Source organism: Egretta garzetta, unplaced genomic scaffold (assembly GCF_000687185.1).
Source record: "Egretta garzetta isolate BGI_Z169 unplaced genomic scaffold, ASM68718v1 scaffold46, whole genome shotgun sequence".
Classification (NCBI taxonomy): Eukaryota; Metazoa; Chordata; class Aves; order Pelecaniformes; family Ardeidae; genus Egretta; species Egretta garzetta.
Genome location: NW_009260268.1, coordinates 8,447,462 through 8,461,475, shown reverse-complemented (window position 1 = coordinate 8,461,475; position 14,014 = coordinate 8,447,462). Strand labels below are relative to the sequence as shown.

The 14,014-nt window shown below is 37.0% G+C and overlaps 1 protein-coding gene across 2 annotated transcripts in view; it reads right to left on the bottom strand.

Annotated features, from left to right (window-relative positions):
* SGCZ (sarcoglycan zeta) overlaps window positions 1-14,014 on the bottom strand; it is a 216,193-nt gene that overhangs the window by 12,846 nt on the left and 189,333 nt on the right. For both annotated transcript variants that reach the window (XM_009642435.2, XM_035897793.1), the window contains one exon: window positions 12,732-12,804. In XM_009642435.2, the coding sequence (XP_009640730.1) occupies window positions 12,732-12,804 (73 nt within the window). The remainder of the gene's footprint in view (window positions 1-12,731; window positions 12,805-14,014) is intronic.

The following is a 14,014-nucleotide window of genomic DNA, read 5'->3' as shown; positions in this document are numbered from 1 at the left end:
AAAAAAAAAAAAACAGGAGAACAATTATTTTGGCAACACAAAATGAAACTATTAAAAGCAGGTGTCCAGATACAGGAAAACTCTATTTGTAACTACCTATAAAAAAAAGCATACATGGGATACATATGGATAGGAGCAGTAGAAAAATCTATATTTTTCTGTCAGTGCTAAGCCATTTTCTTTCATTTTTGACACTCTATAGGAAGAAGTTAATAGAAGGTTCTGTAATTCCTTGTACCAGGAAAGAATCTAAATATCATGAATTATTTAATCATGTACATCAGTGTTTTTCAGGTTGCAGTTTGTGAACTTCTGATGGCTATAAGACAGCAGAAGAAGAGTTTCCAAAACCTTTTGCAAACCTTATAAACTATAAAGTTTAGACATTAGGTATTCAAATGTACTCTACTGCCTTAATGAGGCTTTACCTTGAATTTAAAAGGAAAGTGAATCGTATAAATGTTAAATGATTGGATATTTCCATTCCATATTTTTCAGGAGTATATTTTTGCAATTTATAACCTACTTTCCAGGAATATTAACATTTCTCAGTGGTTTCAGCTGCCACTTCATAATCATGAAGACAAAAGTGCTCTTAACTACATTTATTAGGAAAGTCACAAATATTTCTGGTTTCATAACATCAAAACCACTATCAGACCTGACTGAAATTTTTCAGCAGGTGGACAATAAAAATCTATTTAGGAATATCTTTCAAGAAACTATGATTTTGTTTGAAGAATAAACTTTTTTTTCCCCTAAAATACATGACAGTGTATATCTCAGAGTTATTTTGTCTTCATTTCATCACTGTTTTGCATGAACTACATTAACATAAATGACTTCCAGTTTGTCTAAAATGAAGACATTTGGGCAATTAGTTTCTGAACGTGAGAAGTTGTTAACATTAGCTTTCAACGCACTGAAAAGTGACTTTGCTGTGCAATCTGCAGCGTGCTCCTGGAAATGCAAAAGGCTATATACATAGAGACATTATTTCCTCAATGTTTTGAGATAAATGATGTTTGATGTGCAGCTGCTTTATAATATTTTTTGTCATATTTCTGAAAGCTTTAATCTCTACTACAAGCTTATTGTAACACTCCACGTTGTAATGCTCATTCCTCCAAAGAAAAGTGCATTATTACAAGAGCATATCAAGAATTTTCTTTCCTGTCAGATTTACCAATGGCTTGTCACAGCAGCATTTATGTGTATGAGTGAATCCTATTCATATAATTTATTTTTTCTTTCCCAAACAACAAACAGCTATGATGGAGAATGCTATTATTAGACAGAAACTACAACACTTTAGGAAAGACAAAGAGGCTTTTAAATAGAAGGTTTTAAATATCATAATCTGTCAATTCACTACATGTGATGCAGACAGGTGATCTATTGAGAACAGAGAAGGGCTTCTTTCTTTCGAATTTTCAATAGCTAATCTGTGAAAAAGATTCCAGAAGATCACAGCTATATGAATTTGAATTGAAATAATTAAAGAATTATTCTAAGAAAGGAAACTTTTCAAATATCTTTTATATGTTCCTTTGAAAGTATTAAAATATTTCTCATCAGAAATGCAGAAACATTTATTTTTCATTTGGTATTTTCTGTTTAGAAGCTGACCTAGATTGTATTAGAGAAAAAAAAAAAAATAAAAAAATGAACCAGAAGTTTCATTTTGGATTTTAAGAGATATTTTAGATTTACCTCTGCATAACCCTCATACTAACATGGAATATAATTTATCTGTGTTAATTTTGTCTGTTGGCTAGCAGAAGGTATTTCTTAAAATAGAAGGAAACAGAAGATTTCCCTGTGCAGATGTGAATAATTTATTTGCTTTGTGTCTATTTAAGCAGTGGATCCAACCCATGCTACTTAGTAAAATGACTTATATGAACCTCTACCAATTTGGAATTTGTATTCAAAACAGGGGATTAAAAATATGCTTGCACACGTAAAGCAGGTACTCATTTCCCCTTTACTGGCATCTTTACACCTGGGGGTCAAACAATACTCCAATACTTCCAAGTATTTAACTTTTATATACTATGGTCTTGCCAATATACATTGTTATTGTTTTTTCTTCAGGTAGCATAGGAATCCTGTTATTTACAAAAAGAAAAGTTTTGCAAATATAAAACCAATGGAAAATCGATACATTGACTTGGTAACTTTTTTGTAGATTTCCATAGATTGAAATAATTATGACATCAATCTTGCTGCCTGTAGGTACAGAGTTGTGGCAGTCTGGGGCTGCAGAGAAGTATGACACACAAAGAGAAGGGAGGGCAAACGGAGGTGCCAAACCTCTCTCCCTCTTCCTACTTATTCCTTGTAAACAAGCACTCCCAACCCCAAAATCCCATAGAACACGGGGCCTTCCTCTTCTACAAGTGAAACCCTTCTGTTCCAGATTAGAATTAAGAATTTTTTAAAATAATTTTGAAAATGTTGTTTTCCAGAAACCTCAAACAATTTTAAATACACATTCTTTCAATTTCTACTATTATGAAAAGAACGACTGGCTGCCCTAATGCTCAAGTAAACTGACTTCAAGAGTCTTCCAGTGAGACCAAGAGTCCCTAAAGGAGTCCACTGAACACTGATGGTGCTAGATAAAATTAGGGTTTCCATTCAGTGCATTTCCTGGAAGTCAGGCTGCCAACTCCAGCGGTATCCATAAAGGATAACCAGGAACTTTGATGATCATGGTGACAAAAAACCTGGAAGCCCTTGATTAGCTGCATTTGACATCACAGTGGGAATACTATGAAAATAAAATTACTATTCACTCATTTCAGTCTGATTACTTATATTATTTACAGGATTATACATGCACTTTAAAAAATATATATAAAACTAACTAAAAATCTTTTTTAATACATTTTTATGTATCAAAATGTGCACCTCTGCAAGATGCATATGAATCATTGCCTGAATAGTTCTTTTTCCTGAAGCTTGTTGCATTCCAATGTTTTTAACCAAATGTTTATATTTTCAAGATGAAATAATATTTTTTATTGAAATGCATGGGTAAATGTGCAGGCCTCATAAACTCTTAATATTGTTCACTGATCATCAGATAACCTTTATCAAGAAGCAAAATTCTCATATGTTCATGTGAAGATCTTTTTGATTTATATGGGAACCTAACCTTTAAGGGCACAATTTGGCCCTCTTTTTTGTGACTTCAAAACATGAGTCTTAAATAAGAGAAAGTTAAATGAACGTTTTATGGAATAGGTAATGTGGCCTAAACCAGTAAATATTAACATGACTTTTCTTAAATAAACTTAAATAAAGAGGAAACTTTCTTGACTTAGAACAGTAGAATGGCATTCAGTGTAACATTTCAGGCTATGTCCATGCTCTGCATGTCACTGACTTTGGCATGTGTCAGCATGCCCTTATTATAACTCCCGAAATTCTCATTAACCCAGAAATCACCTCACCAGGCTCAAATCTGCAATCTAATTGCCCGGTACATGCCGCTGTTTTCAGTTCTGTGGGTCTGTATTATCACAGCGCCACTTGAAACAACTGAATATTTTAATGTTATTTGGCATAGATGATAAATCAGAAAAACAATTTCCCCACATAGGGAAATAAAGAATATCTTCAGAGAATATAAAAAATATTAGTTACCCAAAACATTCCTGTTCGCATAATCTTCCTTACTTTTGTTCTGACCTGAAACCCCTTCTACACATGTTCTGTCGCTCTGCTAAATATCCTTACATGAAGTTTATTTTCTTTCCAGAAATAGCTCCATTACCTGAGCTGTCTTTCAGCAAACATTTTCTTAAAATAGAAATCTGTCTTGTCAGAAAGAGACTGAAGCAACATGCCCAAAGATAATGCTCAAGTGGCTGTCAAGAGTCAGATCTGAACATAAAGAGCCTGGGGGAGACTGAAGATCCAAACTGAACAACTGGAGACACATGAGAACTGGTTGACATAACATCTTCTCAATTTTGAAAACCATTAGCTTCTTGTGATTAGGAAGTGGCAGTCCAGATGACCTGTAATCTTCTAATGATATTTCCAATATTGTTTCTCTAAAGGGCCTTAAGCTGAATTAAATTGATATAATTTAGCTGAGATAAACTACGATATGGTTTTGATCCACACCTTGAGGAAACTGCACCTCATAGAAAATTATTCTGCTGAAATTCCTTTGATAGGTCTGCTTCAACCTATGCAGATTAAGCATAGCACAGAGCTTGGAATATACTTTCCAGCGGCTCATGCTTGTACTGTATCTAAACACTACAAGAAGAAAACAGCCCAACAAATAAAAACAAAAATAAAAGAACCAAAAAACCCCAAACCCCCAAATCAGAAAAGGTTTGGTGGGTTTACTTTCAGTCACTTTTTTAGGGCAAGCACCATTTTGGAAAGAACTAGAGAGGGATGGGTTTTTACCTTCTGCAATACAAATTAGAGTGCTAGACTATGAAGAAGCCAAATAGCTTTTTTTTTATTTCTTTTTGGAAGTGAATTCTATCTTGGAATACAACCGAGGATAGAACAAATATTGCAGAATAAGACATGTAAAATCATTCATTCTTCTCTACTGCTTAGGCTACCTCTGGAGTTCTCTGTATAATTGTAGATATAAGCAATAGGAGCTGTTTGGACGACTGCGGAACCGATAGCTTTATAAACACATGTACTCCCTGTAACTATCCACCACACAACCCCGAATCCTATGAACCACCTTTTTCTTATAAGCAGCCTGTATGAACTTCAGATTCTTTGTCTGGCTCCAACATAGTGCTAGGACGAGAGCCCAAACCATACCCTCTGCACCCACAACAACAACACTGCTCGGAGCTCCATGTCCTCCATACAGTATAACCATGACCTGACCATGAAGCAAGATATGCCAGAGGTTGAGGGTATGTCCTGGTTTCAGCTGGGATAGAGTTAATTTTCTTCATAGTAGCTAGCATAGTGCTGTGTTTTGGATTTAGTACCAGAAGAATGTTGATAACACTCTGATGTTTTCAGATGTTGCCAAATAGTGCTCAGACTACTCAAGGACTTTTTGAGCTTCTCCTGCTCGGCCAGGTGCACAACAAGCTGGGAGTATAGCACAGCTAGCACAGCTAACCCAAACTGACCAAAGGGCTATTCCATACCATATAACATCATTTACCTCAGGAGCCTCCGGCTCACCTCCGCCAGACTTCAACCTTGCTGCAGCACCCCTGGCACACTGCTGGGCAACAGGTTGAGGGCTCATACTAGCCCCCAGTCCCTCTAACCCTTGCATATCAACCCCTGGCCTGTCGCTGGCAAGCCCGATAGGTTCCCCTTCCCCCTTCACATCTAGTTTAAAGCCCTGTCAATGAGCCCTGCAAGCTCCTGGGCAAAGACCCTCTTCCCCCTTTGAGAAAGCTGGCTCCCATTTGATGCCAGCATTCCCGGTGCCGTGTAGACCATCCCGTGGTCAACGAACCCAAAGTTGTGGCGGCGACACCAGTCGCGAAGCCACGTGTTAATAGACTGAGTTCTCCTGTACTGCCCAGTGTCTCTTCCCACAACTGGAAGGAGCGAGGAGAAGATGACCTGCGCTCCAGATCCCTTCACTAACCGCCCCAAGGCTTTGAATTCTTTTTTCATCACCCTCGGGCTACTTACTGCAACTTCATCTGCACCCACGTGGAAGAGCAGTAAGGGATAGTAGTCCGAGGGTCGGACCAGGTTAGGAAGCTTCCTAGTGACATCTCTAATCTGGGCTCCTGGGAGGCAGCAGACCTCCCTATGAGCAGGGTCCGCCCGGCATATCGGTCCTTCTGTTCCCCTCAAATGGGAATCTCCTATTACTATCACCCTCCTCTTCTTCCTTGTGGATGCAGTAGTGATGCGACGGGGGGGTTTTTCTGATCTTTGTGCCTCCCGTGATGTGGATAGGTCAACACCTACCCCATCCACTGCCTTCTCTTCCACCTCTAGAGCCTCATACCTGTTACTCAGAGGCACCTGGGGAGAAGCGGTGGGTGCAGAAAGGGTTCTCCTCCTGCCCCGACTACAGACCACTTTCCATTCACTGCTCTCCATCGAGGCCCTTCCTTCATCCTGATGACTGGGGGATACTGGTTCCCTTTGATCCTGGGCCTTTTTTGGTGGCTGCTCCTGCACAGATTTCTGGGACGACAGGGTGCGGCTCCACCAGTCTATTTCCTCCTCTGCCTCCCTGATCGCCCGTAGCCTGTCTACCTCTTCCCTTAGCTCCGCCACCAGGCAGAGTAGGTAGTCTACCTGCTCACATCTTATGCAGGTGTCGCCTTTGCCGGTGCCCGCTTCCAGCGCCAGCTGGTGGCACTCCCTGCAGCCAGAGACCTGGACCGCTGCGTGCCTTCCAAGGCTCTCAGTCTGCGTTGAGGCTTCCTTTCCAGCCAGCAGATTAGATCTTTATCTCAGCCCTCGGCTCTAACCTTTTATTTTCTTTCCGATTCTCTCCCCCATCCCACTGAGGGAGGGGGGGGAGTGAGCGAGCGGCTGCGTGGTGCTGAGTTGCCAGCCGGGTTAAACCATGACAGGGTAGTTTGAAGCTATGTATACACAAATGCGTAAACTGACAGCAGTAAGTACTAATAATACTAGCTGATTTTCTTTTAGCATCCCTAGTTAGACACATGGAAAATTAAGGATCTTTTGCCTTTCTATCAAATATGGATGAAACTGCCCAGCTGCTTAACAAATCATCAGGGAGAGAACAGATAGACAGCCAGCAGAATTAAGCAGCCTTGTTTTCTTGGAAAAGTGGCTAAAGAGCGGCACATAAAATGGAGATATTCCCAAGAAGGGCAAAAAGAACAACTAGAGTGAAAAAATCTCTGGGCAGAAATTTAGTATAAAGAAAGAATAAGGAAATTAAACGTTGCTCACATGAAAAAATATAAATAGCACTCCTTATTATTGCAGTAGTAGCACTGTTCACTTAAAATCATAAGAAAGACAGGAAATGAAAATATTATGGATGTTACAGCAGCATTACTTGGCCTTAATGATGTATAGTACAAGTTTTAGGGACTCTAAGTAGTATATCAAATCACATTTCATCAGAAAAACTACAGCAAAAAGGAGTATGCAGGTATGGTGGAACAAAACTGCATTTGGTTTAGAGTCCAAAGCATTTCAGAAATGAGTTCTGGCCTCACTAACATCAGCCCCTAGGCATTGAGGACTGTTGTTCAAATTCCATTAAAAAAAAAAAAAAAATAGCCAAACACTTCTACCCAGAATACCTGGGAAAATGAAATACTTGAACAAAGCATGTGCTTTCATATCTAGTCCGAGGCTGGAAGTCCATGGAACTAGAATTTCTCGAACACGGAGCAGCAGCTTGGGTCTGGAAGAAGTGAAACAGCCCTGGGGCAACTTCAGATGCAACAATCCTTGCTGGAGAGCCAAGATCATGAAGCAGGGCGCTGTTGAGACCCTGAGCACCTCCCCCTGGGATGCTGAGCACCTCTGCTGGTCACAGCTGCTACTAGACCTGAGCAGGCTTCATTTAAAGAAAGATTATATCAAATACTTTAACTCCAGATGGAAGATTTACCTATTTTCTGTTCTCTGGAAGATCAGATATCTTATCAAGGGGAAAATATTTCTTTGGATTGGCACAGTCTACCCACCCTCTATTTCAACCTGCTTTTTACTTATCTTCAAGCCCTTAATAATTATTTTGTTTAATAAATCTCTCAAAATTATATTGTAAAGCTTTGCATACTAGTGAATTTAGACTAAAGGGTTTAATATACTAGATGACTCTCATTTTTTCCATCCATTTCACTAGAAGCGCTACCATTACCAATCCATCAGTCCCACAGTGCTGTTTTCCAGTTTGAAAGCTTTATTATAAATTTTGGCTATTTGACCTTATTTTCACATTTAGTTCAGTCACAGATCAGGGATAGAGATTAGCCAGCACCCTAAATTAACCACATGAAACTCAATGAATTTTGCCATCTCTTGTGACAGCAATATTTTTTTTTTCTTTCGTATCTCAGTTCCCATTAGAGCCTTTTCCCTTCTCCAATGTCAAAGATAATCATTGTCACTGAACACTAAACCAAATTATTCTTTCAGTTTTAGAGCCATACCTACTTACCTTTTATTCCTACTGTGTCCTGTCTGCATAGTAATTGCAACCTTTTATTACTGGCTTTCTTCTCTATTTCAATGTATTTTTTATATGTATATATCTATCTCTCTATGTATAAGCATATATATATGTAAAAAAAGAAGCTTGACTTGGAAATTTTTCAGATTTTTCCTACACCCAGCTCTATTCTGTAGGAATGTGTATATATATAAAAAAACCCAACCATATCTTCAACAGCTGGGATAAGACTAAGCAACAAGTTTCTGTCAATACACATGCCCAAACACTGAAATAACTGTTTAAACACCAAACAAAAATTCTGAAAACATAAATAGTAAATATTTCCCCTTTGTTAAAAAAGAATAACGAGAAAGTAACTAAAGTAACTAGAACCTGACATCATTAAAACAGCATAGGAAGGAAGCTGGGTTTTTATACTCTACTCTGTCTTTTCCCTTTTGATGGTTTTGTTTATTATTTGATTTCTGGGTATGAACAGAGTCCTAGTGCCTTTGTTGCTCTCAGTCTGCTCAGATGACTAACAAGTTAAAATCAAAATTCCTTTCTGATGCCTTCTCTGGCTCCAGGCTTTTATAGAATAGATATTTTGCCCTATTAGTAAACCACCCCTTAAATGCCACAAAAGAAGGCTCCTACAAGCCATGAGGCAACTCTGAGAAAAACAGCCCCCTTGCGTAAGATCTGTGTATTTTTAATTCTTAACAGAGGTAAAGTAGGATCCCACTAGCTCGGGTGGTTCCGTGCTGCTTGATCAGTTTTCATCTCATTATGCCAGGCATTAGCTTGCAGGATTAGCTGACAGTCAATGGTATGCGAGGCTTGACATAGAAGAGAAAAAAACCTATTAAATTTGATCTTGCAGTTATCCCCAGAGAACAACAACAAATTAATTTACCCCTTTATTAAGGAGGTTATTGAGGGCAAAGCTATCTGCATTAAACTACTCTCTGCCTCTTTTGTGCATGGGTATTACCTATTAGTGCACCATGTTTTAATGCACTATTAGCCTAAAACCAATATTTTGGGACCTATTATATGGGCAGTTTAGTTTTCCTAACTGTGTTCCTGTGAAAAAAGTAGCGAGAGAAATATAAAGATTAAATTATTAAGATATAATTCATTTTTCTGATTCTAAGGCATGATTCTTTTATGCTGCTTAACCCAGCTAATGAAAGTCAGATTTAATTAGTTTTGGGGATTTGACACAAAAGGGCTTACCAGTTTCACAAAGGATTGCAAAAAAACATTTTCTGAAAGCAAAACCTCACTAGCTATTATTTGAAAATGTAAGACAGGAGAAAGATGTGACAAAAGTGGTTGGGCACATAGGAAGGAATTATTTTATTTCTCAACTGAATTTTATTTTTACACAACACATTTTTAATAGCAAATATTAGAGATGTCTCTCTGTCTGAAGACCTCAAAATCTGGCTGTAGAACAAGGAGTGGCTGAGGCAAAGTTTAGCTATGTGAAGCTAATATGAATCTGACTTTTTCTTTTTGGCTCCCTGCCCAGAATACATTGAGCTAAAATCCCAGGACTTTTGGGACAAACACTATAAGCCTTGTGGGTATCAAAATCTTAGTCCAGATTTTATAGCTCAGTTTCATTCTCAGTAATCAAGGTGGTCAGAATTCCACTTTCTAAATTCAGTAGTGAATTGGTTTACATATCCAAGGTTATGAATAGTTTTCCAGCATATTCTTTTTTAAAATGGTATTATTTAAATATATCTTTATATCTGAGGTTTATTACCTGACCACAAATACATATTCCAACATGAAAAATTAGATCATTTGTATTTTAATTAAGTCTAATACAAATTCTTTCAGCCCTGTATACAAGTATTCTCATAGCCTAATATATTTGCATTTATGCACTGCAACTTGCTGTCAAACTGTAATCACCTGTGTCCAGTGAAAAAATGAACTTTAATGTCAACTCAGCAGCTCTCTACTCTCCCATGTTACCGTTAATTTCAAATGCCCAAGGTGCAGGGATGCGGCATTTGGAAAAATATATTATTTCAGGACTGGCACTATGGTCTACTGGACACTTTGTCTAAGCTTATACTAAACCATTAAAAATTGCTAAGACCCAGGCCAGACCACTGGAACTCAATCATCTATGTAGCTAAATAGTCTCTGGCATAGTCGAGAGTCAACTGAGAGTCAGTTACGACTCTTCCAAACAATTTGCAGGCACTATTTGGAGGGTAGAAAGAGTCAAAGACCATTCCCACTTGGCATTTAGGATGCAACTATTCCATTTTAGAGGGTAAAATAATTTTACAATATCAGTGTAGTTGTATAAGTTGGGCCTGAGGCCAGAAAGTGGGTTCAAGTATTGCTTTGTTTCTGACAGAGTTAGCTTCTGAGGCTATGGGGAAATGTCATATTAGGGTTGGTGACCTATTTGTTTGGGCGATTTTGGCAAACAATCATCTAAATGATAAATCACTACTTTCTGACAACATTTTTTAAATTAGCAAAAAAAGCTAATTTGTTTCTTTTTAAAATAAATGCAGGGCTTGAACTTAAAATTCCCCACAGGGTGCTTGGTTTTGGTTTTGTTGGTTTTTTTTTTAAATCACTTGAAATAAGATTAAAAGGCATATGGTAACCAGAATTTTCAAAGGGATATATATGATCTGAGTGTCTAACTGTATTTTGCTGTCAGAAAATATCACACAAACCCACAATTATTTATAGTTCTTTCAAGCTACAAGGTTAAAAAGAGTCTGCAGGTTACCTTCTAGAAAGATTCATGCCAAAAGCCAAGAAATCTGTCTTAACAGTAATTGTCATAATTTTTAAAAGATTTAAATAGCTTGAGAGTTTTAAAAAAGGAGTATCACTGAATCCTAACTAATATATAGGAGCACATCTGTACAAAAACTTGTAGAATACAATATAGACTAAATATTGTAAGAATAAAATCACTTACACCTAAGCTAATGCTACTTGACCAAACAGCAACCGTCATTGTTTTTAATAGAAAGTTTGGGTTAAGTTCATTATTAATGAGAGGGCAGAAATCTGAATGGAAAACTCTCACTAATTTAAGTCCACCTTGGAAAAACGAGCTGAAGGAATGGTGGAGTTGGAAAACATCAAGCAGGAGTGGGAATCATGGCAATGAATAAAGCCAAAAGACAGGAGGGGTGAATGCCTGATATGTAAGTTTCACAAGCAATATGATATGATTTTAACCATAGTAAAATTAATCCTGAAGACACAGGGTTATCTGTTTTACTGTACGTTTGTGGTCTGTTATTATTATTTAATTATTAGAAAGAAGTAGACACAGCAGGGTCTCCACATGCTTTTGAGTGGGACAATTTCCACTCTCTTACTCAAATTTTTGGGTCCCTGAAAGAAGAAAAACTTGTTAGGTTTCCACTTTGATTTCTGCTGAACTCCTTTTGGTTAGAGACCGTACCACCTTGGTGGTTATCAGTAGTAAACACCTTTACAACTACTCTGAACAAAGGACTGATGGGAGTCTTGGCAGGGGATGGGTATTTTTAAGATAAAAATCTAATGAGTAGGATCCTCTGGAAGACCCAGACCATTGCATTACCTTAAAATATTTAGTGTAAATAATCAAACACAATCATTTACACCCCACATACAATGGTCAAACTTGTCCACGTGGGCAGCTTCCTGTACAAGATTTCAGCAACATCGTTACTGGTTGATGATCCTAAATGCCTTTGCAAATACAGGAAAGGGCATTTAACAATGCTTTTCTGGAGCAATTAATTGTAAACACTGCTGGGCAGGTAAAGAGGTAAACATATATTATGTGTAGGAATGATAGTAGAATTGAATCAAAGTCTATATCGTTTTTCACCAATTCTGCTGAGAGAAACACAAGGAAGGACCTTTGATTTTCTGCAATAGTAATATATTCTCATTAGTCTTTCATCTGAATTACAGATTAGTATTTAGTGGTGCACATACATGCACTTCAGGAAAAAGCTTTCACTATATGCCTTTCTAAATTTTCTCTTTCTCAGTCTATGGATGTTTCAGTAAGTTTTAGACTTGATCTTTTACTATTTACTTATTTCTTCACTTTTGTGACTGTACAGAAAACTTTGGATTTTTACATTTACAAATGTAGCCTCACTTGGTAATGAATTTTTGAAGTGTGTGTGTGTAGTATTCAAAAAACCCAACAACACAGAAACACCACTTGAAGAAAGAAATCTGAGACTGGCTTATATATTCTATAACAACTCATACCAAAATCGAAATCTGTGTCTGATGCTATTAAACAATACTGTACTCAGCTGACCTTAAAAAAGCCTGTCTATTCCAGCCTCTAGGGAAAATATACTTCTCGAGTATATTTGCTATAGGATGCAAGGCATTTATAAAAAGTAATGTATTTTACATTTTATGTGATAGAATCTTGTGGGTTTTTTTCAACTTGTTAGAACAAATTGGAGTCTACCAGTGTTTTGGTTGCGTATGAGTCATTAAGTAGGCAGTACATATTACTATACAGATACTTGTTTTTAATCAAGACAATTATTTTTTTACTTTATTTTAAAACAACTTTTTGAACAACACCTACTTGAGGTCTTGGGAAGGTTCTGCTCTGATATGGGGTGTCTCCACAGAGTGCCCAAACACTGCCCCTTCTGTGCCTAAAATACATAAATAAAACACAGTACAGTTACTTTGGAAAATAAAAACACATTGAAATGTACCATCACAAATTGACATTTTTTAGGACAAAATATTTATTAATGATTATCAATGTTTCTTCATATTTATGTTTGCATTCTTATACCAAAATCTGGACCAACGTCATGAAACTTTAGACTTCTGCTTATCATTAGAAGAATTTCATGTACAAATCTGAAAACATTTATAGATCCAAACTTTTCAGTGCTGATTTGCCTGAATGCTCATCTCAGCAATTGGGAGATATCATAGGAGAATATCATGGGTTTGTTTGACAAAAACACATTTTAGAAGTGTCTACCATTTTTTGCATGATGCTCATTTTGATTACGTAAATTAAGATTCAAGCTTTCCAAAGTTTTTAAGTAACAGTCTACCACCTGAAATGGCTAGCTTGAATCTCAATATCTGACAGCTGCAGAGTTTCCTTCCATCAGACCTTTCTCATTGAAAACTTTTGTTCTCAAAGGAATTATGGGGACTTATCTGGAATGTCCTCAGTGTTGGTAGTGGACGCTCATGTATTTCTTACTGGGCACTCGAAATCAAGGTAAAGAATATGGGTAATTATTTCCTAAAACTGAATTGATTCTCTATTGAATCTTAATTTCTCTAACTAGGTCCAAGTTAAATATGATAATTTCATTGTTTGGATTACATGACCAAGACCTTTCATTGAAAAACTCTTCTTCAATGAAGAAATGGTCATTGAAGTTATTTGAAAAAAGACGAATATTTACACAATCAATTTTTAAATTGCAATTATTTTTTAAGGAGAATGAAAAAAGAAAAAATCAATAAAAGACCTGATTATAGTATGTACTTTATTAAAATAATAGAAAATTCAAGAACCTGACACGCAGTGAACAGCACTATAAAATCAGTATTTCTCATAACTCTCAGGCATAAGGCCTGAATGCATAACAGTCATTTATACTACTCAATTTACATTTAATAGATAGCAATAGCCTACCTATGTTGTTAAGCATTCAAAAGTTTTTCTTTTTTTTTCCCTGAACCCTGATTTGTTCAATGCGGTTATTTTTGTCTTCCACTTATATAAACTTTAGGTTGTTTTTTTTTTCTTAAAAAAAAAAACCCAACACACAAATATCCATGTGCCTGTAAGATTTTACTTTCCTTCTCTGAAGATGGTGTATTGGGCACCGT